This window comes from Podospora bellae-mahoneyi, chromosome 4 (genome assembly GCF_035222275.1).
Source record: "Podospora bellae-mahoneyi strain CBS 112042 chromosome 4, whole genome shotgun sequence".
In the NCBI taxonomy this organism is placed as follows: Eukaryota; Fungi; Ascomycota; class Sordariomycetes; order Sordariales; family Podosporaceae; genus Podospora; species Podospora bellae-mahoneyi.
The window spans coordinates 2483603-2510920 of NC_085883.1; the positions used below are offsets into that span (position 1 = coordinate 2483603).

The 27318-nt window shown below is 53.3% G+C and overlaps 7 protein-coding genes across 7 annotated transcripts; 4 read left to right on the forward strand and 3 right to left on the reverse strand.

Moving 5' to 3' along the window:
• Positions 1-100: 100 nt before the first annotated feature.
• Positions 101-4203, reverse strand: CEL74A (Xyloglucanase). The gene is made up of 4 exons (XM_062879063.1): positions 3104-4203; positions 2167-3040; positions 1745-2111; positions 101-1695 (listed from the first exon to the last, which is right to left on the reverse strand). The coding sequence occupies exons 1-4, from the start codon at positions 3340-3342 to the stop codon at positions 479-481; spliced, it is 2697 nt and encodes an 898-aa protein (XP_062732454.1). The 5' UTR covers positions 3343-4203; the 3' UTR covers positions 101-478.
• QC761_407810 (uncharacterized protein) lies at positions 4183-7962 on the forward strand. Its single transcript, XM_062879062.1, has 4 exons — positions 4183-5126; positions 5177-6214; positions 6270-6573; positions 6622-7962. The coding sequence occupies exons 1-4, from the start codon at positions 4446-4448 to the stop codon at positions 7737-7739; spliced, it is 3141 nt and encodes a 1046-aa protein (XP_062732455.1). The 5' UTR covers positions 4183-4445; the 3' UTR covers positions 7740-7962.
• UBI4 (Ubiquitin) lies at positions 6924-10678 on the reverse strand. Its single transcript, XM_062872674.1, has 3 exons — positions 9463-10678; positions 7980-9401; positions 6924-7893 (listed from the first exon to the last, which is right to left on the reverse strand). The coding sequence occupies exons 1-2, from the start codon at positions 9482-9484 to the stop codon at positions 8506-8508; spliced, it is 918 nt and encodes a 305-aa protein (XP_062732456.1). The 5' UTR covers positions 9485-10678; the 3' UTR covers positions 6924-7893; positions 7980-8505.
• A 1160-nt stretch (positions 10679-11838) lies between these two features.
• QC761_407780 (uncharacterized protein) lies at positions 11839-12456 on the forward strand (the record flags this gene model as incomplete). Its single annotated transcript, XM_062879061.1, has 2 exons — positions 11839-12217; positions 12248-12456. The coding sequence occupies 2 exons, from the start codon at positions 11839-11841 to the stop codon at positions 12454-12456; spliced, it is 588 nt and encodes a 195-aa protein (XP_062732457.1).
• A 689-nt stretch (positions 12457-13145) lies between these two features.
• Positions 13146-18436, reverse strand: QC761_0068290 (uncharacterized protein). Its single transcript, XM_062872675.1, has 2 exons — positions 14243-18436; positions 13146-14185 (listed from the first exon to the last, which is right to left on the reverse strand). The coding sequence occupies exons 1-2, from the start codon at positions 16665-16667 to the stop codon at positions 14085-14087; spliced, it is 2526 nt and encodes an 841-aa protein (XP_062732458.1). The 5' UTR covers positions 16668-18436; the 3' UTR covers positions 13146-14084.
• A 2189-nt stretch (positions 18437-20625) lies between these two features.
• On the forward strand, positions 20626-22939 carry RAM1 (CAAX farnesyltransferase (FTase) subunit beta). Its single transcript, XM_062879060.1, has 4 exons — positions 20626-21578; positions 21654-21766; positions 21824-21957; positions 22024-22939. Exons 1-4 carry the CDS (start codon positions 20889-20891, stop codon positions 22632-22634), a joined length of 1548 nt encoding a protein of 515 aa, XP_062732459.1. The 5' UTR covers positions 20626-20888; the 3' UTR covers positions 22635-22939.
• A 2832-nt stretch (positions 22940-25771) lies between these two features.
• QC761_407750 (uncharacterized protein) lies at positions 25772-26927 on the forward strand (the record flags this gene model as incomplete). Its single annotated transcript, XM_062879059.1, has 2 exons — positions 25772-25873; positions 25956-26927. The coding sequence occupies exon 2, from the start codon at positions 26325-26327 to the stop codon at positions 26925-26927; it is 603 nt and encodes a 200-aa protein (XP_062732460.1). The 5' UTR covers positions 25772-25873; positions 25956-26324.
• Positions 26928-27318: the final 391 nt, after the last annotated feature.

Below are 27318 nucleotides of genomic sequence, written 5' to 3' on the forward strand. Positions count from 1 at the left end.
AGTAAAGCGTGATATGGAACAAAAGTCCCTTGGTGACCTCAACACAGAGCTTATCATGGAGCACAGCTCCTTACCTACAATTCATCTTCTATATTTTAATCGAGCCTTCTACTCCCTTCGATCATGTATATATATATCCCCTTAGCTGACATCCATCTGCACGCTACTGTCTCCTACATGTCTAGTTTCCTGCACTTGATATCCCTTCAATCTACTCTTCTCCCCCCCCCCCACAAACGTCATTCTTGGCATCAATCTGGGGAACCCCTGTTGCAGATCGGGCCGGGCCTTGGCGTGCAGCTGCCATCCCATCTCCAATGTTCGACTTATCTTTCATCCCCGCTCACGTCATTCATCAGATCAGACTCCCAAAATACTGCAATTGAGATGTTATATTTCATTGCATCTCACCATTGCTACTCACTCTTTTTACTGCTAAATGCGGAAAACTTCCCTCATGATGACAACGACTCAGTGTTTACAAGCACTGAAAGTACCAATCATTAAGCTTCTGGCACGTCCATGGGGCCTCGCACTCCTTCGGTCCAGTCCAGTTGATCCCGCCGCACTGTCCCCACCTCTTCGCACGCTCAGTCGGTTGAGTGATGGGCGCCGAGCTGGTGGTGGTGAATCTGGTGGAAGTGCTGGTGGTGCTGATTCTGGTCGAGGTGGAAGACGTGCTGGCAGTGGTAACCCTCGAAGAGGTAGAGACAGTCGTAGGCCTGACACTAGTAACCAACGTCGTGCTTGTAGTGGCGGGGATCACCACGGACGAAGTCGTCGGCACAGCACTCGTCGTCGTAGTAGCATCACACCACTCCTCCTCATCATCGTCGCTATCCTCCCCACCTCCGTTACCCGGGTCACCACCCTCCACAACCCCCTTTGCAAACATCACACCCCTCCCATTGGTACCCACATAAACCTGCCCCTCCACACTGGCACTTCCCACAACCCTATTCGCACTGATAGCCCCAAATCCTTGCAGCCCCTGGATATCAACCCACGACTCTCCATTATCTGAGCTGGCATACAACCTCGGTCCATTCAAGCCGTAGCCGAAAGCATAAATATTCCACTTCGACCCTCCCTCACCGAGACCGAAGGCGAACTGCTCCGTGTTGGTGATGCTGCCCTCTCCAACCTGGGCGTAGTTGAGGCCGTAGTCAGTGCTGCGGAGGAGACCGATGTTGGTGGAAACCCAGACTTCACCAGCAACGACGGGGTGGGCGACCATATCCTTGATGGCCACGACAGTCATGGATGTGGTGCTGCTTCTGGGGTCGACGGCAACTGTCAAGAACGTGGCGCCGCCGTCCAAGCTGCGGTAGAGGGTCCCTTCGAAGCCGGCGTAGAAGATGGAGTTATTCCGCTTGTCGGCTGCGATGACGGCGCCCGAGGGGAGGGAGTCGACGGGCGTGAAGACGCCCTCGGCCGAGTCAGCCGAGGGGACGACAGAGCCGGGGTTGTAGGTGGTTGCGGTGGAGGTGTGGAAGCGGAGGACGCCGGCGTTTCCAGAGGACCAGAGGACGGTGGAGGCATCGGCCGAGTAGGCGAGGGTGCCGCTGTGGTCGGTGTTGCTGGCGCCGTAGTGGGGGGACCAGGTGAGGCCGCCGTCGGTGGAGATGGCGATCTGGGGAGAGCCAGGGGAGTTGCCCACGCGGACGACTTGGTTGGGCTTGTTGCCGGCGTAGTCTGCTTACTTGTTAGTGAAGCTCCTGTATGGATGGTCTCTGCCACTTACCAACGTCAGTGGCACTGGTCCACATGGGGTTCATCCAGGGGGTTTGAGGAGAAGTCAAGAGATCGGCGGCCTCCTTAAAGGTAAAACCGTTGTTGTCACCAACAGCGGCAAGAAGCTCGGAACCGCCGGGGGCAGATGCAAGGCCAAGGACAGCCATCTCCTCGATACCGGCAGCAAGAGAGTGGATGGTGATGTTGCGGGTGGTATCCCACTTGGTCAAATCGTGGCCACCGAAAAGGGTCAAACCAGTGCCGTACAGCCAGTGGTCGCTGTCATGGGGGTTGATCTCGAGGGCCTCAATCATCCATCCCAGGCGCTTGCTGTCCTGAGAGAGAAAGCCGGTGTTGATCCAGGGTGCTTTATCAGTCTGGAGGATTATTAGTCCGAGGCCAATGGGTTTAAAAAAAGACGCATAAGCTCACATGAATGCTATAGTACAGGTTCATGTCGGGATACCCAGCCCACTCCCAGAGAGGAGACCAGGTCTCACCAGAGTCGGTAGAACGGAAAAGTTGGGCGTCCGGCCACCAGGAGTTCAAGCTAGCCACGACAAGCGTGCCGGGCTTCTTCATGTCAAGACCCAAGCCGCCAAAGCCGTAGAAGAGATCACCGCCAGAGACGGGGGTGATGTCCTTCCAGGTGCCAGTGGTGAGGTCGTAGCGGTGCACACCGCCAGAAGTACCATCATACGGACCAGCTCCGTCGCTGTAAGTGAAGTATAAAGCCTTCTCGGTTGGCTGAAGCTTGCACTTGTGAGGGAAGTACTTCGTAGGCTGGCCGGCGACTGGGGCCCAGGTGGCACCAGCATCGTCGGAAACATAGACGGAAGCAGTGGTGTTGTCAGCAGTACCGACGAAGATGCGCGAGGTGGCGCCATTTCTGACGCTCGAGGTCGAATCGAAGGTGACAAAGGTGAGACCGATCCTGTCTCCGTTATAACCATAGAGGTCGCTGGGGTCCACGATGTAGGATCCCGCATTGGTGAAAGAGGTCACCTTGGAGAAGGTGGCACCACCGTCGGTACTCTTCCACAGACCATTTCCACTGCGAGCACCAAAGTAGATGATGTTGGAGTTGGCGGGATCGACAGCCAACCTCTCGCCCATACCACGGCCAGGCATGTTGCCGCCCACCTTGAAAGGCAGGTCGGTGGACACCCACGTGGCTCCCTTGTCGTCACTGCGGATGATGGCGCCTGGGTTGGGATCCCAGTTTGTGGTGTACATGCCCACCGCCGCATAGACTCTGTTTGGCTCCTGAGGGTCCAGGGCGACAGCATCGATGCCCCAATGGCCCCTATCTCACGAGATGTCAGATATTTCCGACTCTAAAAACACTCGGTCCCGGAAGACAACCTACCATCTTTCATCAGTGCCAAGGCTATCGGTGATGGGAGTCCAGGAGTCGTCAGGGTTCAGCCTGTAAAGACCACCAATGTCGGTCCTGGCATAAGCCACCCCAGGGGTAGTCGGGTGAAAGACGATGCCGGGGACGAAGCCACCACCGCCACCAATGTTGACATTCTTCCACGAGAACTCGGCGGCAGCAGGAGCAGCCACAGCAGCCACAAGCAGGTGGACGAGCGACGAGACCTTCATGGCCGCAGAGAGGACGTCGGTTGAAGAAGTGTTGCAGGCGCGCACCGAGCAGAGCCCCAAGCACGTCAACAGAGGCGGGATGCATGGCAGTTAATATATCAACACTTTCTTGCCCTCCATCCGAGGGATATGGGGCCACTTGGCGGTCCATCGAGGACCATCCGAGGGCTCTGGCCGTCTTCCCGTCGACATTCCGACAGGACGTACCACTTGGTGCAAATTGAAGCTGTGGTCCAGGACCATGGTTTGTGGTGGAGAGGCCAAAAATATCAACCAACCCCAGCTAGTCCCGCTCGCCAGTCAAGATCGAACCTGGAAATGGACGTTGTCGTCTACCACTCCCGAGTTGCCGTCGATACGACGCTGCTTTAGGCGCACCAGGAGCATCTCCCTCCGTGTTTCTAGGGTGCCCTGGTGCAGCGGCGAGAATCTGCGGTACAACGGTGGCGGACGGTGCCTGATCGAGATCATCTGGCCGAGAGACGGTGAGCGGACAAAGCAGCTGGATCTAGATCCGGGGGAGCGTGAAATAAGAGAGGTCTGGTGTTGCAAAATGTACGGTTTTCGACAACACATGCGATGGATGGGAGGCAATATCGGCGAGCAGTTTGTATGAAACAGATCGAAATATCAAGCCGCAGTACACATGTAAAATAGGCCCAGAAATCAAGGACACTTTGAGATGACAGAGTACATCTAAGATGAAGGAAGTTTGCGATTGGTGGTGATGATGGTTGAATGAGGGAGAAACGCACAACCCTAACCCGCAGGCCATGGCCGCCAAGACTGTGGTTCACATGAAGCATCCCCCGCATTTGCTGCTTCCCCAGATTGATCAAGGTGTGGGGCAATGGTTGCAGGTGCCAGGTGACCTGAATCGTGCTTCCTTCCTCGGACAAACCCGTTGGAGGACAACAGCTTCTTCCAGTGATAAGCTCGAGATGTGACCTCCGTTCCCCTCTGTCGTCATTCAACTGAGTCCTTTGCCATCGTCTCTTTGCTCTCCTTTTGCATGACTCCATAAGATACTCAACGTCCACTGTTCCTTGGCTTCCATCCCCCACATCGAATGCCCGGTGCATCTTGACGAGGCAATTGCTCCGATGTCTCATGGAAACGTCCCCTCCGTGCCCCTGGGAGAGGCACCCTCCTCCGGCCTGGGGCCAAACCAAGACCGCAAACTCCCGCCGTCTACTCCGGACTGGAATAACCTCAGGATCATCCACCGGAACACCCTGCCGCCCAGAGCCCACTTCTTCTTGTACCAAAACGCCTGGGATGCCTTATCTCGCGATGTCTCTCTCTCCAAAGCACAGCTCCTGTCCGGAAAATGGCTCTTCAATCTTGCCAGGTCACCACTGCAGGGTCCTGTCGACTTCCACAAGCAGTCTCCCGTGCAGCTGGCAGGCACACCCGAATGGGTACCCGTCGCTGTACCCGGAATGTGGCAGCTCCAAGGCCACGGCAAAGGGCCACAGTACACCAACCTGAACTTTCCCTGGCCTGTCAATGTTCCTCACGTACCAATTGATGACAATGAATGTGGCCGCTATGTAACCCAATTCTCGCTTGACCAACAGGATAAGGGCCATCAGCTTAGGCTACGTTTTGAAGGCGTCGATGCTGCCTTTACCGTCTGGGTCAACCACCAACAGGTTGGCTACTCCCAGGGCTCCAGGAATCCAAGTGAATTTGATATCACACAATTTGTCCGTTTTGAAGACATCAATGTTCTCTCGGTCGAGGTTTACCAACGGTGTGACGGGAGCTACATCGAAGACCAAGTCAGTCGTCCCTATATCTCTCCCAAATCTGTGATCTAACCCCTCCACAGGATCAATGGTGGCTCAGTGGCATCTTTCGAGATGTTTGGCTGCACAAATTTCCCAAGACGCACTTTGAGGACGTTCAGATCCAGACTGAGTTACACAACAAGTACAAAGATGCAACACTCCATGTGGGGGTCAAAGTTAACTCCGACGCCAATGTCACCCTGAGTCTCTTGGATGCGGACAATGTCGAGATTGCGAGAAAGACAAAGGCCGGCGAGGGAATGATACACTTTGATGTCCATGTCAAGAATCCCCACAAATGGACGGCCGAAACCCCCTATTTGTACCAGCTCGCTCTTTCGATGCCTGGTTGTTCCCTTGCTGAACGGGTTGGCTTCCGCAAAGTTGAACTCATTGATGGAGTCTTTTGTGTCAACGGACAACCTATCAAGCTCCGCGGTGTCAACAGACATGAACATCATCCTGATCATGGACGGGCAGTTCCCTTTGACTTTTTGAAGGAGGACCTCCTGCTCATGAAGAGGCACAACATCAACGCCATCCGAACTTCTCATTACATCAATGACCCCCGGCTGTACGAACTGGCAGATGAGCTTGGCTTGTGGATCTTGGACGAGTGTGACCTCGAGTGTCATGGCTTGTTTGTTGTGGGTGTGGATGGTAACAAGCTCACATCCGACAATCCGGATTGGGAGGAAGCCTACATTGATCGTGCTCGCCAGATGGTCATGCGGGACTTCAACCGCCCAAGCATCATCCTCTGGTCTCTGGGCAACGAGTCTGGCTATGGCCGCAATCACAGGGCAATGTACAAGTTCATCAAGAGCCTTGACAAGAGTAGGCTTATCCACTACGAAGGTGATTGGAGAGCCGAGTCCGCAGATGTTATCAGCAGAATGTATCACTCCATACAAGACACGGAGAAGTATGCAAAGGACCGCTCGTGGGACAAGCCTGTTGTTCTGTGCGAGTACATTCATGCGATGGGAAATGGGCCAGGTGCTATCAAGGAGTACATTGACTTGTTCTACAAGTACCCGAGACTCATGGGCGGTTTTGTGTGGGAGTGGGCTAACCATGTGAGTGCAGTCCTGGTTTGGTATGTTTCTTCACAAACACCTAACATCCACACAGGGTCTGAGAACCAAGACCAAGGACGGCAAGGAGTACATGGGATACGGCGGTGACTTTGGTGACGACCCCAACGACTACAACTTTGTTCTTGACGGACTCTGTTTCTCTAACCATACTCCGACCCCCGGTCTCATTGAGTACAAGAAAGCCATCGAACCTGTTCAAACATTGGGCATTGAGAAGGGTGGTCTCGTCCGAATTGTCAACCGATACGATTTCCTTACCCTTGATCATTTGATATGCCATTTGTCGTGGGTAGACGGCTCGGGCTCCTATAACCTCGGCATGGTAGAAGTTCCAAAAGGTGAGTAGTTCTGGTTGTATGGTGGCGAATCAAGCTGACTGTCATCAGGCATCAAACCCCATTCTGAAGGCATCATTCGCATTGAACTCCCCTCATCTACACGGCCATTATCTCATTTGACACTGGAGTTTCGACTGGCCGCGCCAACGGGCATGTGGGGAGATGCCGGTCATCTTGTTGCCACAGGTCAAGTTGCGGTTCACCCTCCAAAGCAGTTGCAGACACTGCCTCTGAAAATGAAGCGGATTGGGGCTGTCAAGACTAGTTTGATCAACCCGTCACTGCTCTCCATCGTTGGGTCGGGTGGGATCTCGTGGGATTTTGACCTTACTATCGGTCAACTGGTGAGCTGGAAAAATCCGAAGCAGTCTGATGAGAATATCCTGGCCGAGCCGCTGGGGTTTGAGATTTATCGCGCCATGACGGACAATGATCGGGGATGCGACTTTGGCAGGAACTGGTTTAACAGACGGTTGCACCAAGCAAAGTTTCATTTAGTGGAGGCGACGTGGAAGGAGTTGCATGAGGGAGCAGCGACGGAGATTGTGGTCAAGGGACGGATGGCGCCTCCGGTGTTGAACTGGGCTTTGGAGTTGAAGATTACGTACATGTTGGGCGGGCATGATGTTGCTATCAAGGTGGAGGCGAAGCCTACAGGGGCCCTGCTCCCCAGAGCATGGGGGCGACTGGGACTGGTGACGAAGCTCAAGGGGGTTGAGAGTGTGGAGTGGTTTGGACGGGGCCCAGGGGAGGGGTACAGAGACAAGAAGATGAGCCAGCTGGTTGGGTGGTGGGGTGCGAAGGTGGGGGAGCTGATGACGGATTATGAATTCCCGCAGGAGACGGGGAACAGGACGGATGTGAGATGGGTCAGGTTTAGGAACAAGGAGAACAAGAGTTTGTTGAGTGTGGATTGGCAGAATTGGCAGGCCCAGAAGGGAGGAAGGGAGATGGGGGATTTTAGCGCGTTGAGGTATTCGACAAGGGAGCTGGACGAGGCGAAGCATCCTTTTGAGTTGGAGGATAAGGGGAAGGAAGGGGAGACGGTGGTGCATTTGGATTGGTGGCATCACGGGTTGGGGACTGGGAGTTGTGGGCCCGAGACGTTGAGGGAGTATACCCTTGAGGCTGGGAAGGAATATGAGATGGAGGTTTTGCTGTACTGAGGTGGTTGGAGGGATATGTGCTGGTGAAGGGTGGTTATCTTTAGTGTCTATGGTTCAAGATGAAAGGGGGGCGAAGGTATTTGATTGGGGAGATGTTGATTTATTCCTTGTTTAGTCTTATCAAAGTCCTTTAGGTACATGTGTGTCGAAATGTCTGTCTAGGTCAGCCTTTGATCCAATCTATGGAGCCCTTGCCCCAATGTTGTTCACCATCATGGCCAGCACCCATCGACCGCTCACCTGCGTCGCTTGTTATCGCCATTCTTTTTACTTGCCTTTCGCCGTGATGGGTGTTATTATGGGTAATCTCTCCAAGCTCGCTTCACGACCGGGACCCATTGGAAGCCAACTTCTCGACTGAAGCATCGAAGCATCATAGCATCATAGCATCATGGAACAATGATGGAGCTCAGTGGTGTGGAGATTAGAGGGAGGTTGTCGTCAGTCATCGGTGGCAAAATGGATCAGCTGAGACACACGTAGCGACTCCAAGAACAAACGTGCTGCCCAACAGCAATCGTCGCGAAGGGATCAAAGGACAAGTCTGGACACAATTTCAATTATGCATAGGCATTCTCACTTGCAATCGGGCCAAAAGGTAATAAACCAAAACATGATTTATTGCAACACAGCCTTCTTTTGAGGCAGGGATTGTGATGGTCATGTGCTTAGATGAACCCAAAAAAACCATTGGCTGCCATGTCGGTCAACCACCCATAACGCTGAACGCCTCATTCATATCCCAGATGCATAACCATAAACCCGCTTACTGTCCACCGCGGAGACGGAGCACCAGATGGAGTGTGCTCTCCTTCTGGATGTTGTAATCGGACAAAGTCCGGCCGTCCTCCAACTGCTTGCCAGCAAAAATCAGGCGCTGCTGGTCAGGAGGAATACCCTCCTTGTCCTGAATCTTGGCCTTCACATTATCAATCGTATCCGAAGACTCGACCTCCAATGTGATCGTCTTTCCCGTGAGGGTCTTGACGAAAATCTGCATGCCACCACGAAGTCTCAACACCAAGTGCAGGGTGCTCTCCTTTTGAATGTTGTAGTCAGACAGAGTCCGGCCGTCCTCCAACTGCTTGCCAGCGAAAATGAGGCGCTGTTGGTCAGGCGGGATGCCCTCTTTGTCTTGGATCTTTGCCTTCACGTTGTCAATGGTGTCTGACGACTCCACTTCCAAGGTAATGGTCTTTCCGGTCAGAGTCTTGACAAAGATCTGCATACCACCGCGGAGGCGAAGGACAAGGTGAAGGGTGGACTCCTTCTGAATGTTGTAGTCAGAGAGGGTGCGACCATCCTCAAGTTGCTTGCCGGCAAAGATAAGACGTTGCTGGTCGGGTGGGATACCCTCTTTGTCCTGGATTTTCGCCTTGACGTTGTCGATGGTGTCGGAAGATTCCACCTCAAGGGTGATGGTCTTGCCGGTCAGTGTCTTGACGAAGATTTGCATACCACCGCGGAGACGGAGGACGAGGTGGAGCGTAGACTCCTTCTGGATATTATAATCGGAGAGGGTGCGGCCATCCTCGAGCTGCTTGCCGGCAAAGATCAAGCGCTGCTGGTCAGGTGGAATGCCCTCCTTATCCTGGATCTTGGCCTTTACATTGTCGATGGTATCCGACGACTCGACCTCGAGGGTGATGGTCTTGCCAGTGACTGTGGGAGATGAGTTAGTGACCGCGGGGTCGTCAAAGACAGGGCGGAGAAGGCAACTTACGAGTCTTGACGAAGATCTGCATCGTGGCGACTGATGGTTCGCTTCTTGTGTGATGAGAGTTGATATCGTTGATGGAGGGAGATGGCCTTTCTTGATGGCTGGTTCAAGAGGGTGAGTTGTGTGGTGGTTTTAGGAAAAAGGGAAAGATATGGAGGATGGGAGCGGGCGGAAGTTAAATAGGTCGGTCGGTCGGTCAATGAGCAAACAGGATAGAGAGAGAGTAGGGCTGCCGGTTCAAAGCAGGCGGGCGCGGGGTGGCTGAGCTCATGTGTCAGACCGGGGCAGGAGCCACCTTCTGGCCCAGGCAGAGGCAGCGAAGTGCAGGGAAGGCGCCAGAACGGGCCAGTCAGAGCCAGTTCGGTGGTTTGTTGCTGTGGGGCGAACAAGGGGGGCAATCAGGTCCGTCTGATAACACCAGCCTCGCCGCGCAGCTCTTGCCACAACCGGAGTTGATGAATAAGCACTGGAAGTTCCAGCCGACTTTTGCGGACTTGTGCAGCAAATGAGTCCGTGATGGTCACGGTTTTCTGTTTCGCCTTTTGTTTGTCTCAATTCCACATGGTTGACGCCTTTGGGTCTTTGCCCTTCGTGACCAACACTCTTCGTCCTCAGTTTTGCCAAGCCCTTCCAACCTTGCTGCTGGGCCCTCCCCCGCATTTACCGATAAGACCAGGGGCCTTGTGACGTGGACGAGTTGGTACATCCAACTGGCATAGCATCATGACGACTGACCTGCAACAGAAGGACAAACAGATGCCTTTGAGAATTACTGCTGTTATAGCTATCGAACTGTCGAAATCAGCTATTCCTCCAGATTTTGAGTAAGTAGAATCATGTAAAGCCTCTTGAGGAATATCTGTAAACTTCCCATCACTGAATGTTGGTCAGCTGGGGCCGACCCCCGACCTTCCCGAAAAGCGGGGCAGGCGGTGAGCGTGCAACCCGGGCCTTGCCGTGCTTGGTGGCCAGATCACAAGAGGTTCGGCCCTCTGCCGGATCTGGAGAGATACAGTGCCCGTCATATCGAACATCGCCTACTCCCTGCAGCTTTTTGCTTCACATGGTGCGGGCTATGAGCAGATGAGAAGGCTTTCGACTTCTTGTAAGTCGACACACAACCTCAGCCTTCTTATGCATATCCACTGGCGATCGCCCGCCCTGCTCCACCAACTCCAACACAACAGCCGCTCCAACTCTTGACACAGAGAGGCTACCAGAACGCCCGACGTCTTGTGAAACTTTAAGGCATAGTCCAAGTGACAGTTGTAGTTTCCAGTACCCGAATTTCATGCCGAAAAGTCCTTCCCAAAAAACCTTCGAAAAATAGCATCATCAACTTGCAATGAGAGAGCGAAATGTCACCATCATCAGTTGTCTCCAACGACGTCATCGGCCGGGACCCTCTTTCCGCTCCACCAGTGCCTCGACCCACAACGCCAGATCGACAGGGGTCAGCTAACAACACTTCCTTCGCCAACATGACCAAAAACGTCAAAGGAGCTGGCCACAAGGCTACATGAAACACTATTTTTACCAGACCTCCGAATAATTTATTACTCGAGACTAATTGTTTATGCCGGTAAACCAGATCTTGTTTCAAGAGCTTTCGGTGTTTCGACATGGTTTGCTGTGATATACCCTTCTCTCAACCAAACTGATGTTGACGACTTCAATGTAGTAACGTTTTGTAGAAAGCAAAGCCAGTTCCTAGTGATCCCGGTCACTTACTGCCTTTGGGCGGCTCTGTGGCCCAAGCCTCCTGCAGCCTTGACAAGACCGTTGCCGTAGTCCTCTCGGGGTAGCTACCAAAGTCAGGCTTAGGTCGCTTTTATCTCCGATACCCCAGATTTCAGAAGCCAGTCGCAACCATGATGATCACCAGATGTTCGGTAGATAACGGGCTAGGACAGCTACAAAATTGCTACACATCTATCAGCGCCCTGCTCCCACTAACCAGCTCTTGAGACAATCATCTCCGATTCAACCATGTTTGATAGCTTCCGTAGCGGCCAGTATTCGGCGTGCCATGCTGTTTCGGATCTTGAGTTCCGTTAGCATATTCTGAAGCCCTTGAGAATAAGGCAAGATGAAGACTCCCGAACAGCCTCAAAATCTCTATAAAGGGCATCCAGCACCCCCTTTCAAGTGGAAGATTTTCTCTCATCATCACAACATTCCTTCTCAACTCATCCACTTGCCGGTCAAGTGTCTTTCAATTCAGCATTCCTTCATCTTAATTTCTCTTTGGGTTTCTGGCAAACCACTTCATCATCACGCACTCCTTCAAGCAAAAACAGTATCAGCACACTATCCATCTTCCGGTAACAGGTTACCCAGCCCACCATAACCAACACCTCCCTTATCCAACCCAACAAAATGAAGACCAACACCCCCCTCCTCCTCACCCTCGCCCTCTCCCTCGCTTCCTTTTCAGTCGCCACCCCCGTCCCGTCTTCCCACTCCAGTATCAACCGCCGCTCCGGCGCCCCTGCTCATCCCAGGCACATCACCCCTTCCCTCTCCAAGCGCGCCCAACGCGGCTCCTCGGAAGCCGCCGATCCCACATATCAACAACCGGCCGGGCCCCTTTCTGATGGGTCTTCCCCCCGTTCTTCACCCATGCAGGTCGACTCGGGGAGCGACCGCTCTCCCTCCCCTCAGCAGCCGCAACATGATTCCGATATGGACGCCGAGGGCGAGACGGATTCAGAAGCCGACGCCATTGGCGAGACAGATTCTGAGGCGGATGCCATTGGTGAGACAGATTCCGAGGCAGATGCCATCGGCGAGACAGATTCAGAGGCGGACGCTATCGGCGAGACAGATTCAGAGGCGGACGCTATCGGCGAGACTGATTCCGAGGCGGATGCTATCGGGAGCCCGGATCCGGATTATGTCGCTCCCTCTGGTGGTGCTGGAAGGGGGGATGGAGGACAGGGCAGGGGTGGTGCGCAGGGGCAGGGGGCCGGGAGAGGACGGGGGACGAATGCTTAAGCTTTAAGTTAATGTGGTTGATAGTTGAGGTGGGGGTTGAAGTAAAGGGTGGATTGGGGGATTGGTATGAACCGTACTAGGGCTGGTACCCAGTACTGGATAGCTGGATAGGCTGAATAACACGCTCCTTTACCCTCTCGACATTGTTTGTTTACAGTTTGTGTGAACCTGATCATGTCTATGCATGGCACGCAACTATGCCTTGACATCAGCTACCTTACCTGCCCACGAACCCTAACCCCCCATTAAACACCCCCCTCTGAACCCCCTTTGGTTCAACCTCACCCACACCCATCAAGACCCTCAGTTTCGGTCTCCTGAATCGGAAACACACAATGGCCGAGATAAATTCTGGTCCCAAGCCCAGTTTCTGCAGCATGATCGGGCGATTACTAACGTTTTGCCAATACTTCAAGCCTCACCCGTCATTTTGCAGGCGTGGATGCGGCGGTGGGATCCTGCTAGTGTATGTTGTACAGTAAGGCGGGATGGACGGCGAGGCTAAAAAGGTTCGGAGGGGTGAGGTAGATACGACAACGTGCCACTGCTCAGTCAGTGAATGAGTGTGCCTCGCTCTTACCTATTCCTCCCCCTCGACCACCCCCCCAAATGAGTAAAATCGGGGGCAGCGTTGGCTTCAGGCCCTTTTATGCTGAACACCGCCTTCAAGTCACCAACATCACCAAGACCGCATGGAAATAGTTTGATCAATACCAAAATTCCCATTGTCCCATTGTCCCATTTCACATACCACATCACATCACATCTTCATCTCTATATGGCTTATCATCCCCAGCAGCACATCTCACCCCATCTACCTCACTTGCGCGAAGCAAATCTTGGTACCAAAAATTAAACCTCTTATCTTTCCATTCATCATCTCCTCTTTTGAAAAAACATCAGCTACATATCTTCACCCTCTTCCTCCCAAACTTCCATCAACTATCCAACCGCCCCCTTTGGAACCCCCCTTGAAACTCCCAAACTCCCTCCCCTACCTGCCCATTTTCTTCTTCTCTTCCTCCCAGTAATAACAGTTCGCTCTTGTGCTCGCTTGCAAGCATGTCATTGTTGGGGAAGGGGGGGGGGGAAACTCATCACAATTGGTTCATGATGTGCGCCCTGTCGTATTGAATGTTGTTGTTGTGATTAACTTAATTCGATCGCATTGAGGAGTCATTTCCGTTATAAAAAATTGAAAAGAAAAAAAAAGATGTAGAGAGTCGTGATCGCATTGCGTTGTGTTCGTTTCCGCATCCGCAGGGCCTTTCTCTAAAAGACAGTAAAGAAGTTTTGTGAAGAAAGTTTCGTTCGTGAGTGAGAGTAACGTCGTTTTGCCCGTGCCGTCGTGAAAAAATAGTTGGAAGCGTAAGGGTGTTGTTGACATGAGATAACAGAAAGCCAGTACAAAAAAAGCAATAAACGCCGTCGCTTAGCTTGAGAAGAAACCCCAAAGAAAATCATCAGATGAAAAATCAGGAGAAACAACACCAAAAGCAAAAAACCACATGTAAGATCCGGATCAACCACCGCAGATGTTGGTATCGTGATGGCGTGATGGGACGCTTTTGTCCATGCTGAGACGATGCTGGAACGTTTTTGTGCGTGTTCAAAAGGCAGAGCGTCACTTAGTTGGCACGGATGACGAGCTTTGAGAGGAGCTTGTTTGATAATGAATCAAAGTCATAACGGTCAAACTTGGAGTCCGCACGCGTCCGGAGGTAAGACTCTGTGGAATCAAGTTAGTCTTCTGTGTAACGGATATAAATGATAGGGGTATTCTCACCATGCTTGATGACGTGCTGTCTGACTTCGGTCATGGCGTCACAGACCGCAGGGTTGTTGTTCAAGAGCTGACCGTGTCTCCGGGTGTCCCACTCAGTGAATGATGGAAGCTTCTGGGAGATGGCGTGGAAAAGACCAACAATGACACCCACTGGGACAGTCTCCATGTCGGTACAGAACTTCTCAACGGCAACTGGATCCGGCACGCGGTAGTGGCAGTCGAACTGGATCTCCTCCCAGACGGCAAGAAGGATGGAAGCGAGCATGAAGATGGTTGGCCAGTTCTTCAAGCGCTCACCACTGTACACGCTAGAATAAAGCGCAGAGAGTTCCTCCAGAACATCTTTCTGAAGCTCACGCCACAAATCGGCCATGGCGCACTTGATCTGGAAGTTGATCATGACAGGGGCCACAACCTTTCCATAGTACTTTGAGTCCTCGTCATCAATCTGGCCCTCCATAGCAGCCTCGGTTTGTGGTTGCTCGATCATGGTGATGTGAAGGGTGAGGTTGTAAGCCACAACAAGCTTGAGAGCCTTGCGAATGACCGGCGACCTTTCCTTGGCGTAGTAGCGGTATGCGGTCTTGAAGATGTCGGTGATGAAAGGAGTGCCCTCAAAGTGGTCGTCAATGAATCTTTCGAAGCCCTCGTCAATGTGCTTGTCAAGGTATTCAGAGAGAGCCTCGGACGAGATACCCTCCTGGCCAACATCAAGGTGCTCCGTGCGGATGTCAAACTCAATAGGTTCTTGATCGGTCAAAGTCGACTCAACCCAGTCAACCTGGAAGCAGCTGTCATCAGCCACATACACCTCGCGGACCATAACCGGAAGAGCAAAGCCATAGCCGTGGGTGATCCACATGAGGGTCTCCTTTTGAGCGAAACCCTTGACGTTGAAAACCGACATTCCACGGCCAAGATGACGCTCGTAATCAGCCTTCCAGTCCTTCATGAAATAGCCGATATCCTTGATGTCAATACGAGTGCAAGGAACTTGCCAGAGACGCGCGTGAGATGGCTGGCAACCAGCACAAGGTTCGCCCTTGTCACAGGTCTTCTTGAGGAACTTGCAGCGAAGGCAAGCGCGAAGCTTCCTAATTTCACTGGCCTGCTTGCGTTGCTCAGGAAGCAAAGGCCCACGACGCCTGCCAACCTTCTTCTCGCCCGTCCCATCCTTCTTGCCGGTTGACGTCCTCCGAATTACCGACTTGGTGGCCTTGGCAATGGGGCTCTTTCTCGTCCCAGAGTTTCTTCTGGCGGGAGGTGAGACGGACCCAGCCCCGCTACCGCTGGCAACTGGTCTGCTGGTGGCGGCGACGGTCTTGATAGACATGGGGGCAACAGCAGCGGCTGGACTGATCAGTTCGGTTGATGTGGACTGATGAGGGTGATGTTGCTGGTGGCTGTGCTGGTGGTTGTGCTGATGATGATGGTGGTGGTCACCAGGGGGACAGTTTCGGTGGTTCGATGATGGGTCTACATAGCTGTCGGAACCAGGCGAGTAAGGGGAATATGGTGGGAAGGAGACCTCTTCGTAGCTGCCAAACTCGAGAGAGTTCCTGTCTGATGTAGATGACCCCGACTCGCTGCGCAAGTGCAGGGTTTGACTTGGGTTGAAAATTGCAGCGTTTTGGGTGTAGTTCGGAAACATCGGGTCAACTGTTGTCCACCCGTTGTCGCTGCTGCCACCAAGCGACAAAACCTCCAAGTATGTCCCCGTGGGCGAATGGCTTCCCAGACTGCTTGTCACACCCCGTGGAAGACCGTCGGGGTGGAAACCAATGGGCTCAAAATCCTGCCAGTTTGCCATGCCAGAGGTCCCCCACTGCAATGCCTGGGAGCCGTCGTCGACTGGTGAAATGGCAAACGCGGGCTCCAACTGTAACCCTTGATTCTCCAAGCCCTGAGTGGTCGCTGGAAGATACTCGATGGCGCCCTGCTGAAAGCCGGTCATGAAAGGGTTGAAGTGCATCAAGGCCGAGTCCTGGATAAACTGAGAAAGATCAGTAGTCGCTTGCTGGGTGGGAAGAGGCCAGTCCGAGATGAGACCTGTTGGGTTCTGGTGGGCAGCTGTGTGGTATGGGGAGTGCTGCTGTTGAAGAGGGCTCGACATGGCGCTTTGGTGAGTCGGTGAATGGGCACTGTGGTCATCGGGCGATGAAGCTGCTCCACTGGCAGAGTTGGGAGAGTGAACCGACACAGGCGCGCTCATGGTGCCGGTGAGGTCAAGTGGAAGCCAGCTCGTAACTGGGCTCAGGCTTTGACGACTTGACTGGGACATGGTTGTCAAGGCGGTGGAGGTGATGTTCTGGAGAGGAGCGGAGGAGGAGACGGCAGTGGTATAGGAGTAGCGGTCGCGATGATCATATCTGAGCTGCTCCAGCAAAGGGTCCCCCCCAACAGTGTCGTTGAACTCGAAGTTCATGGTGGCTAATCAGAAGCGGAACCCGGAACCAGAATTGTTAGAGAGAGGTTGGCAAAGAGGGGATTGTTGTTCGGATGGAATTGTAGCGTGAGTGCCAGGGGCGGGCGTGGACAGACCGCCACCGCTCTTTCTTTTGGGGCGTATCGATATTTGTCGGTCAGGAAAGGTTCATGTCATAACAAGCATCAAGCGCGGCTTGTCGTTCCTCTGCTGTACTCGTGGTCTCTCGAAGACTCCCAGTCGTAACGTCGTGACAAAGATGAGAGGTGAGGCTGGTAGAGGACGAGAAGCTTGTCAAGGCCGAGTATGAGTGCTGCACGGCCTTGTCGTCCTTTGGGTCCAGTCCTGTCCTGTCCTTGGGAGCCAGAGGGTGTTTGTCGGTGGTTGTCTTTGGGGAGTTGCAGGAAGAGGAGGGACCACCACCAAGACAAGACCAGTGGCTCGTTCTCCCTCTTCTCACTTCTCTTCCCACACAACCCGCTCCACAGCAGTCCGTTGAAGAGGCGGTGAGCATGCATCGACCCCCGGTCCCGTCGGCGATGCTAATTGGGTGGGTCGTGCACGGATAAGGTGGGTACAAGTTCAAGTGCCGGCCAATCATTGAGGCGCTAAACCTGGTTGACAGTGGGCTGCTGCCAGCACCACTCCGTCCTGTCAACCCCTTCCCGCACTGTACAGGGACCTCCTCGCCTTGCCGAGAGCCTGGATCCCCAACCCCTCACCCAGCTGCCAGCTCCAGACATCTCAGAGTTTGTCCAAGATGGTGCGAGGTCTACAGAACCCTGAAGGGATCGAAGGGACGGGGAACGGGACGGGATAGCTAAGCGTATGGACCATGCTGACCACCCTATGCCTAGGAGATGACGCTCACGATATCGAGAGGAAAGCAAGACATACATATCCCGTACGCCAGCACAGCCATTGATATTGATGATCAGTTTGCTCTCGCAGATCCCAAGAGGCTGGCTGCCCAGGTGCCCAGCCGAACCAGTCGATATCCAGGTCGGAATTTTCTTTTGGTGCTTGCACTATCGACAAGACCAGCTTTCCAGCATCAGGTGTCGCCCATATGGTCTTGTGGGCCCGGCGGCTTGGCCCGTTGAGCCATCTGCCATGGACGTCGAACAACCTGTCACTGACAGACAGCCTTCGGACGCTCATCAGCAAGGCAGGGCTCCAGCACAGCATCACGACCCTATGCACTGCAACAAGCAGTGGTGGCAAGTAACGATGCAAACGTGCTATCTCGGCTTCTACCGAATCAATTCTCTCCTTGATGGCCCGGACTGGCGGCTGCTCTCTTTCTCCCCGGCGCTGTGCTGCCATATGAGAGCATTCCAGATGGCTTTCATGCTGCCATCCGCCTCGTCATACCCTTCGCCCGGCTTTGGCTGAATTCTCTTGCTCGTCTTCCCAGCATGGTTGTTTCATGTCATCGGTGAGACCCCGCGCCCGCCGCCGGCCCATTGAGACATTCTCAGGCTTCCATGTCAGTTCACTGGACTGGCATAAAACTGCTGGATTTCCAGGCGAAGCGAGTCCGATGAGCCCCTGGACGCAAGGGAAGAGGGGAGTGCAGCAGGCAGTGGGCGATTACTTATCGTTGGCATGCGCCTCGTCATGTCCAAGGTGGTGCGTGGCTCCTAATAGTTTTGTACAACATCTCGCAGCATGAGGACACCACGAGGCACAACCACAAGTCCGCGGCCATGCCAATTGCCAGCTGCCAGAGATATCCCACAGGAAGTACAGACACAGTGAGAAGTCGGTCCCGTGTCGTATGCAGCACTGCGGCGCGATTCGGGCCCAATGGTAGCATTCGGCTCTGATGGCGAGTGTTGAATTGATGATGGATGGTGGACGGTCATGAGGGTTGCTGGTCAGGGCACAGCGAAGTCCTTGCAGGGGCCAATCGTTGATCCACGCCGTTTCCCCGCGCTTATCTGATCTGCCCAGTGCGGGCGCGGGGCCCCCAGCTCTTCTCTCAAACACCTTGGACCCTGAATTGACTTCAAGGCCGTTGGGGGCTTTGATATCAAAAGTTCAAAAGGGATTGGATCGTGATACCCCAAACAATCCTGTGCCAACATGGACTTTGGGAATATTCAACAAACATTCCAAACAGGGGATAACAGTTCCTTCTCGCCAGAACCCTCGTCAACCCCTTTGCTATCCCGGTCAGCGACATGGGCCCCTCTCGTCAAACATCCTCACCTCGACGCCGGGGATCAGCATCCGGCCCAGGGTTATCGGAAGAGGCGTTGAACGAGGCCGGCTCGCGACCTCATCACTCCATACAAAGGCAGCAGAAACGACAAGTTCAAGCCACGTTTCTGACGATCGCCCATGCTTTGTCTTAAAAAGAAAATAAAACCCACACTCGGTCGAGAACCTCCTCCTCTTTCTGAACTCCACACCAACCCCCACGAACCGAACAACTCCGGAAGGGGGTTCTGGTTCGGAATTCTTTCCACTGATATCCAGTGACCTGCTCCGTGCTCTCCTGTAGAGTTACGCTGAAGTCAACTCCGACACAGGAGACAATGGACATCCTTTGACCGCTGAGGCTTGGGATCAGTGCTCATGAGATTCATGTGCCATATCCGCCACAACTCCTGTCCAACACATACATATGCGTCTAGAAAGGGGAAACCGCACCCTGGCCACATGGCCCGCCGGTTCTGGACAAGCGATAGGAAGAGGATCAGCCACACTCCCACACGACTCCGACCACGAGACGCCGAGCAAGCGCTTGTTCTGTCCCACAGGCACCCAAGATCTTTTCGAGGGGCGAAGTCGATGCTAATGGTGCATCTTGATCCAAATCAGGAAATCCCCCTATTGTTTCTTGTGCTTCCAAAAGGAAGGGTTGCAGCAAAGGTGTGGGTGTTTGACGGCCGGCAACTGTCTACCGGAGGGACACCCGGGTCACCCCTGACCGATCTATCCGGATCTGTGCCATCGGCCGGACGCGATGCTTGTTTTGCTAACCCTGCCGGGATGTCTTCCAAGGACGGTTGAAGTCAAGAACACGACATGACTCCACTGAAGGCCAAGACGTTGTCGTTTTCGTCCTAGCTTGTTCGTACTCGATGAAGACTTTTTCTTTGTGTCTGAAGTCGTCCGGGCACCGGGGTTTTCCTCGCCACTTTCGTGGTGTTGTTCGCATGCTTTGCTGGCGGGAATTCGTGTCGTTCGTCGGTTGATGGTACGGGTGATGGGAAGAAGACTGACTGACTGACTGAAAACGCCGACAGTTGGTCTATGGTGGCGGAACTACCCACTAGTTGGCTTTCGTAGCCGGACAAACTCTGGAGAGGTTGGCGATCACACAAGATAGCTCCGATGTGTTCAGCTCAGTTGATGATCTGCTGCTGGTTAATTCCGGGTCTCCCTAGCAACAACCCCGATGGCTTCAGTTAAGTAGACGGTGGTAGAGATTGTTTTCGGTCTCCACCAAAAGATTAGGTGCTGTAAAAGATTAACTTGATGTGATATTTGGACGGTTTGTACTGTAACGAACATCGGATATTTACCTTATAAGAGATGGGCGGAATACCAGGCCATGTTGAATAAAATGTAAAGATCGAAGATGGAGAGAGAAGCTACCCGGAGCTTGCGGCCGGCGTTTGGCGGAGTTGACTGCTAAGCACCGGAGCTCCCCTCCGCTCCGGCTGGCCTTGGGCCGGGACTACCAGCTTGTTCGGCTCGGTGGTCTTGGCACACCTTGACCGGTGGGACAGCCCCAAGATCCAAGAGAGAAAATAAGGTCCAAACAGCATTGGATACGTTTCAGTCAGTTGGCTCAAACATAACTCAAACAATCAGAAGATCTACCAGACGAAGGCGAAGACGTTTATTCTCAGCCGTTCACAGATACCAAGCTCTCCAAGTGATCAAGTGACAAGAATGACCCGCTTTTCTCCATCCCCAACTTTGACGTTCTTGGCATCTGGCAGCCACAAGGCAAAACCTCACACACATTGAACCTACATACCCAGTCGACCGTTGTGCGAGAACGCCGCAAACGATCAGTGGCTTTTCATTATGCGGCCGGTGATGAATTCAAAAGCGGTGTAGTTTTTTTTGGTGAACAATATTACCGGCACAGACGATTGTTCATCACCTCGCTCACCCCGCTATTCGACTTGAGCACACCCCTGAAAACCACGCTTTCACAACAAAGACTCTCACTCACAACAACCGGGCTCTCACTCACAAATGAGCCCCCCATCGCAACAAAAAAGAGTATTATTCAACTGGAAGAACAAGGAAAAGAAGACTACCTCGACCACAATGTCAACCTCACAATCATCACCACCGGGCCCTTCCCATCAACCACCACCCCAAGTCACCACCTCATCACAACCCGACGACCTCGAAGTCGTAACCGACGACAACAACAGCGACTACTCCTCCATCGACTCGGAAATCCCCTTTTCCACCCCCAATCTCCCCCCTTCCGTGACCACAATGATGATAGACAGCCTCTTCACAACCCCACCCCCCCTCCACGACCCCCTCATCACCCCAACCTCCACCCTCCAAGACGAGACCCTATCCGACATCCTCCCCTTCCTCTCCTCCTCCCCCCTCCCCCCCGATCTCTTCACCTACAACGCCTACAACGTCCCCTCCCTCCGCCGGGAGGCTCACATTGCCTTTCTTCATGCCTCGCTCGGTAGGTTGCCAGGGAAGTTTGTCGCCGCGGACGCGAGCAGGCCCTGGTTTTTGTACTGGTGTCTTAGCGGGTTGGCCATGTTGGGGGAGGACGTGAGCCGGTATAGGGATAGTGTAAAAGAGACGGCGAGGTCGATGCAGAATGGGAGTGGGGGGTTTGGTGGTGGGGGTGGGCAGCTGAGTCATCTTGCTACGTCTTATGCGGTGGTGCTGGCGTTGGCGATTGTTGGGGTGAGTTTTACTGAATAAAAAATTAAAGAGTGTTTGTTTGCTGATGATGAAAAAACTTTTTTTTAAAAAAAATAGGGAGAGGAAGGCTTTGAGGTTATTGATAGGAGGCAGATGTGGAGGTGGCTGGGGGGGTTGAAGCAGAGGGATGGTGGGTTTGAGGTCTGTAGGGGGGGGGAGGAGGACATTAGGTACGTTGTTGCTATGCTGGGAATGGATTAGGGGTAAAGGGCTGATGATGGATACAGAGGGGCGTACTGTGCAGCTGTTATCATCACGCTGCTCGATCTGCCACTCGATCTAACTCCCGAATCGCCCGCATATAAACCCGACGACCCGAGTTTTAACCTCCTGTCTGGAGTAGCTGACTACGTTCGACGATGTGAGTGTTCTTTTGTTCTAGCCTCCCCCACTCTCCCACACGAATTTACCAACATCATTTTGCTAGGCCAAACCTACGAAGGCGGGATATCCTCCTCCCCCTCCGCCGAAGCCCACGGCGCCTACGCCTTTTGCGCATTGGGGTGCCTCTCCCTCCTCGGCCCCCCGAGTATCACCATGCCCCAAACCCTCAACCTCCCCTCCCTTCTGTCATGGCTCTCTAGCCGGCAGTACGCCCCCGAAGGAGGTTTCTCGGGGCGGACCAACAAGCTCGTTGACGGGTGTTATTCCCACTGGGTTGGGGCGTGCTTCCCCTTGATCGAGGCCGCTCTGGCCAATTCCCCAACTCCGGTGAATGACAGTTTGTTCAGTCGGGAGGGATTGATACGTTATATTCTGAACTGTTGTCAGGATGAGACTAAGAGGGGGGGGCTGAGGGATAAGCCGGGCAAGATGAGTGACGCGTATCATAGCTGTTATGTGCTGAGTGGTTTGAGCGCGGGGATGCATCAGTGGGTGTTGGAAGACGAGGAGTGGATAGTGCTGCCTTATTTGGAAGGGGAGCAGGTTTTTGAGAATGCGGATCGGGTGAGGCCGGTGCATCCTGTTTATGTGATCCCGCAAGGGGCGGTGAGGGCGATGAGGGGGTATTTTAGGGAGAAGGGGGGGTTTAACTGAGTCTTGTGTTTGGTGATGATGTGGTTGGAAGATATATGTGTGTTGAGTCTGGAAGGGTTTGTACGGGAATAAATAAGGATATGTGCATGTTTGGTGTAGGTCGTTGGGCCACTGGGATAAACGTTTGCAAATGGGATAACACGGTGTCACAAAGTTATTTTAGTTGCTTTTTGCTTGTGGTCACTGAACAGAGGAATGAGAATAAAATGCTGTCGAGAAACAACGCGCATGTTGTCATGGCGAGGGCAGATAAAATTGTGGATTGCTTGTTGTTAGCTTCGGAGTGGAAACGTTCTTTGGATTGTCCATCGGCAACCTGTTGCAAACAAGGTTGATGATATGTTGCAAAGTAGGGGACGTCAAAATTCCAAGAGAATGTGGAAGGAAATCAAAGAGTTTTCGAGTGCAGTGAAATCTAAAGTTGCTTGCAGTTGACCTTCAGTCTGGCGAGGAAGAGAAGAGAAGAGCAGAGCAGATATCACGTGTCTAATCACATCTATTCCGCCGTGACCACCCCAAACCAACCGCTCTCAAAGCAAGAGAGGATGTCCAAATCCGGTAAAACAAGGGTACTTGATTGGCTGTTTCATGGCCTCTCTGTACATGTGAGAATCGTTAGCTCGCCGGACGAATACGGATGGCAACAGCAACCTGTTGCCATGATGGTCAGATGAGAAATGAGCAGTCACGATTTCACTTCAAGTCTAGAATGAAAATAACATGCAGGTATTTCCTGACTTCTCGTGCCTTCCCATCTGGGGCCGGGGGACATGCACAATGCACGTATGACATAGGTGGTGCATTTTGCAGCTAGCTATCAGAGGCAAAAAGGAGACCTCGGAGGTTTACTCATGTTTCGGCTTCTTTCTTCTGCCGGCAGCGGAGGAGGTGATGGTGTCACTGGTGTTCCCCCAATGCTTTACTTTGTAAAGATCCCGAGCCATGGTAGCCGTGTATTGCCTGTTGGATGACCTGCATCTACCAATCTGCCCCCGACTCTGGATCTGGAACTGACGGTGAAGCCTACAGAACTGTCACACGTGCTCATGCTATCTGTCCTACTCTGTGTCCAGATCCAGAGGCTGATGGACGATGTTAGGAATCATGAGATAGCAAGATAGATAGACATCGCCACTGCAGGCCCATCTATCTCTAGCCTTCTCATTATCCCATCGATGCCGGCAAATCTGAAACCTAGAAAGAGCAAGAAACGGTCAAGATGAGCGAGCGATGGACAGACGTGGCAATCCTGAGGCGCACCCAATAGTACCATTGCATGTCTATCTCATGCACGACGCCCCGGACAGACAGATGGGCTTCTTGCTTCTTTCCTCGTCCAGTCGTGTCAAACAAATGGGAACAGAAGGAATGTGTCTTACCACCCTCTCCGCGCCCGACTGGTACTGGTAGTACCTCCCCCTCTTTTGATGTTCCCATGGGATCGGCTCAGAGGGATGGTCAGCGAAGCCCGGGGAAGTGAGAAAAGCTGGGATTGAAGCATCCACACCGGCTTGGGTGTCTAAGATCTCATCGTGATTCGGTTTCTGGAATCAGATGGTTGGTTGGTTCCATTGCCCATGTTTTGACGACGCCTGACGTGGAAGCCCGGCATTGGAAACGAAGAGAAGGATGTTCAGGTTGTGGGTCAATGATTTAGTGTTGAGAGTTGAAGTGAGTGGTCGCTCATCGTGACTCCCTTCATCTGCAGACCCAAGTTGGATGCTGGGCGTGGGCAGATGGATGCCCGTTTGGAATCCAGCTGAGAGCCCAACGTTTAGCGGTGTCTAACATCAGCTCTTCCGGGGGAAGCAGGAGAAAGAGAGGAGGATTGTCCTTGCTGGCATTTCTTTCTCCCGGCGTCCCAGACCTGTCGATTTGCTGGATCTGTCCATGGGCTTCGATAATGGGCCCTCCCCCAGATGGGTCCCGGACGATATCAGTTGATGGCTACCAGTCGCCCGAGGGGGAACAAGAACAACGAAAAAAAAAAAAGGTTGCATGGCAGGGCCTCTCATGCATTCGGACGTTCAGATTCTGTTGTGTAATCTGTTTTGGTTATTATGTGAGCAGAGAAAAACAGAAGGACTCACCTTCGCTGTCACGTCGAGCCGGACCCAGACCCAGTATGCAGCCCGAATGAAGGCCCAGCCCAGATATCGCCATGAGAAAAAGACCAAGCAAAGGAGGGGCTGTCAATACGCCGTCTGGTACATAGAGCCGGCAAAGGCTGCGCTGTTGCGAGATGACGTTTGCTGGGACGTTCCATGAAGGATGAGGGGTCAGCTTTGCCCCTCCCCCTCACCAACATCTTTTTTTTTTCCCTTGATTACTGCGGGGTGTGAAAGGACCCCTCCTCCTCCTGCTCAGGTCTTGTCTCCCAATTTGTCAAACACGGACCCGGCCGTGGTGATTCCGCCGGCACAATATGAGGACCGCGGTGCTGGATGTTGGATGTGTGGCCGTTGCCTTCTGTGCCGAAGGCTGGAAGTTCCAGAATTATCCCAATTGGCCATCCGTCTCGTTCGGCTTGGAGATGCACACCATTCAGTTTCATCTCGCACATGGGTCTCGGTTGTCCGGATTGGGGTTGGGTTTGTGGTGAAGACATTGGATTCATTTCATGTTATTGAATAGGTACCCATCCAGCCTTCCCAATTGGTTGCTCCAGGCTCTTGAGTTCTTGCCTTGAATATGGTGGGCAGTCGAACAAGCCCTGTCCTGCCTTCCTCGTCTGGCTGCCCGTGGCTAATGGAAGGTACGATAAGGATAAGGCTGTGGTTACCTATTAATGCTCTCTTTCCTATCCTGTCAGACAGGTACATCTTTTCCCTAGAATAACTCATAAAAAAAACACTCACCTTCCATTCCTTCTCACAACTCCCCCGCTTCTGTACGAGCCATGTTCATGCTGCACGCTGTTGTTGTCGCCGGTATCGATTCGTTCGTCGGTTGCCCCCTCGGCGCCCCGACCCATACTTGGCTTCTTGTTTAATATCAAGAAGCATTGCCAACTCATCATTGCATGAGTGTCAAGGTCGGCCAGTGCCTAGTTGCCTTGCGACGTCGCTGACCACTCAAAAGGCCGAGTTGTCGTTAGGGCCAGACGCAGACAGACGCAGGCGATGCAAGGGTTTGCCGGCCCCCCCAGCCACTGTTCATGCACCTCATTCCCTCCCTCACCGACTTCCAATGTCCTCTTCTCTTCTTCGAAGCGCCGCCGTTCATTTCTTACCGACCTTGTTTGTGAACTGTCGTCCCAAAGATCCAATTGCCCGTCCCTGATTCGTCCGTCCTACCGTGCACTAACACGCGGCCCCACAGAAACTGTTTCTCGAACCACCACTCTTCGGCGCCGCATCAAATAAAAAAAAAAAACTTTTGTTTTCTCTGCTGACGATGACGGAAACCTGCCGTGGGCGAATCGCCATGGCCCGGGTGACGGCCAGCGACGGCTACGGATACCTGGCATCATCACATCGAGATATCGTCACAGATGCTTGACCCCCTGCAATGTATCTATCTGTAGGTGCTCTTCGGAGAGCTTGTCCACGGCCAACGCTGTTCCTGTGTACACTACCAACCGCTACTTGGTCGATTCGACTGCAGCTGCATTAGTGGCCGCGCATATGGATCTCGGAGAAGTCTCCCTTCGTCCCTCCTTGTGTCCCAGTCCGTCACTGCGGTGCTCTGATGAGCCGGCATTTCCCTCCAGAAGCTACAGGGCACCGTTGTCTGTCTGGATGCCCCCGGCGGCACCAGCCCAGCGGCGATATCCCCCAGAGTGCCGCCGAGGTGGACGAGTCGTCCTGTCCGTTTCCCCTTCCGGTCTACCTGCAGAAGCAGAGACATTGGCCTTCGGCGGTTCCATTTTTGCCACCTTCTGAGAAGGCCATGTCTGCATACAAACGCGCCTTTTACCCAAAAAAAGGCCTGCGGGCCCGCCCAGATCGGACCAAAACAAAAGGGAAGAGCGGAGGGGGGTTGGACAGGCGCGGGAGTGGAGGCCGGAGCAGGGCCAAGCCTGAGAGAAGAATAGCAACATCGAGCATGAGCAAGTGCATCATGAGCCAACAGGACCCATATCCTTTCCCCATACCACACTGGTCGGACTTATCAGAGGAGATCTTCCCCTCCAAGTCGATGCATCCCCCCATGTTGATGGGGTGGAGTTGGTCCGGTCTCAGCGGTTGTATCAACTGGCAACGACACACGCCAACACATCAAGAGGGTCACACTTTGAGCCGCATCTTTTGTCGACATGCATTCGACAACCCTTCCACTCTGTCCGTCTAGCTTTCCGACCTTTCCCTGCTGCGTCTGGTGTCTGTATCTGGACTTTTGCCATCCCCCCCCGTGCCCCGCACCACCACCGTCCGTCACTGCAATAAAGCACACATGTCTCGCCGTTTCTGGTCCACGACTTCCCTTCCTGCGTCCGAGCCTTGATACGTAGCATATCTATCAGCCCTGACTTCTCTCACCACCCAAACTCACACCACCCTCTCGTCTGTAGGACAAGCTTCCACCTCCGGCCTCTTACTCTCCTACCTCCCTCTCTCTATACCACTTCCACCCCCAGCCAAGTTGGGCTCGACTGCATCGCATATCGCACCGAGTCCCGGATCCAGCCTTGCCGTCCATTCTTGCTTTATTGCATCGCCCATATTTTCTTTTTTGGCTTCCC

Excerpts from the sequence above, each read along its gene's own strand:
- CEL74A (XM_062879063.1), bottom strand. The coding sequence starts at position 3,342 with ATGAAGGTCTCGTCGCTCGTCCACCTGCTTGTGGCTGCTGTGGCTGCT. Across the intron at positions 3,041-3,103 it reads CTTGGCACTGATGAAAGATG|GGGCCATTGGGGCATCGATG; the intron begins GTAGGTTGTCTT and ends CTCGTGAGATAG. Across the intron at positions 2,112-2,166 it reads ACCTGTACTATAGCATTCAT|ACTGATAAAGCACCCTGGAT; the intron begins GTGAGCTTATGC and ends ATAATCCTCCAG.
- QC761_407810 (XM_062879062.1), top strand. The coding sequence starts at position 4,446 with ATGTCTCATGGAAACGTCCCCTCCGTGCCCCTGGGAGAGGCACCCTCC. Across the intron at positions 6,215-6,269 it reads TGTGGGAGTGGGCTAACCAT|GGTCTGAGAACCAAGACCAA; the intron begins GTGAGTGCAGTC and ends ACATCCACACAG. Across the intron at positions 6,574-6,621 it reads CATGGTAGAAGTTCCAAAAG|GCATCAAACCCCATTCTGAA; the intron begins GTGAGTAGTTCT and ends GACTGTCATCAG.
- UBI4 (XM_062872674.1), bottom strand. The coding sequence starts at position 9,484 with ATGCAGATCTTCGTCAAGACTC. Across the intron at positions 9,402-9,462 it reads GCAGATCTTCGTCAAGACTC|TCACTGGCAAGACCATCACC; the intron begins GTAAGTTGCCTT and ends CATCTCCCACAG.
- QC761_0068290 (XM_062872675.1), bottom strand. The coding sequence starts at position 16,667 with ATGAACTTCGAGTTCAACGACACTGTTGGGGGGGACCCTTTGCTGGAG. Across the intron at positions 14,186-14,242 it reads ACAGCACGTCATCAAGCATG|AGTCTTACCTCCGGACGCGT; the intron begins GTGAGAATACCC and ends TTGATTCCACAG.
- RAM1 (XM_062879060.1), top strand. The coding sequence starts at position 20,889 with ATGAGCCCCCCATCGCAACAAAAAAGAGTATTATTCAACTGGAAGAAC. Across the intron at positions 21,579-21,653 it reads TGGCGTTGGCGATTGTTGGG|GGAGAGGAAGGCTTTGAGGT; the intron begins GTGAGTTTTACT and ends TAAAAAAAATAG. Across the intron at positions 21,958-22,023 it reads AGCTGACTACGTTCGACGAT|GCCAAACCTACGAAGGCGGG; the intron begins GTGAGTGTTCTT and ends TCATTTTGCTAG.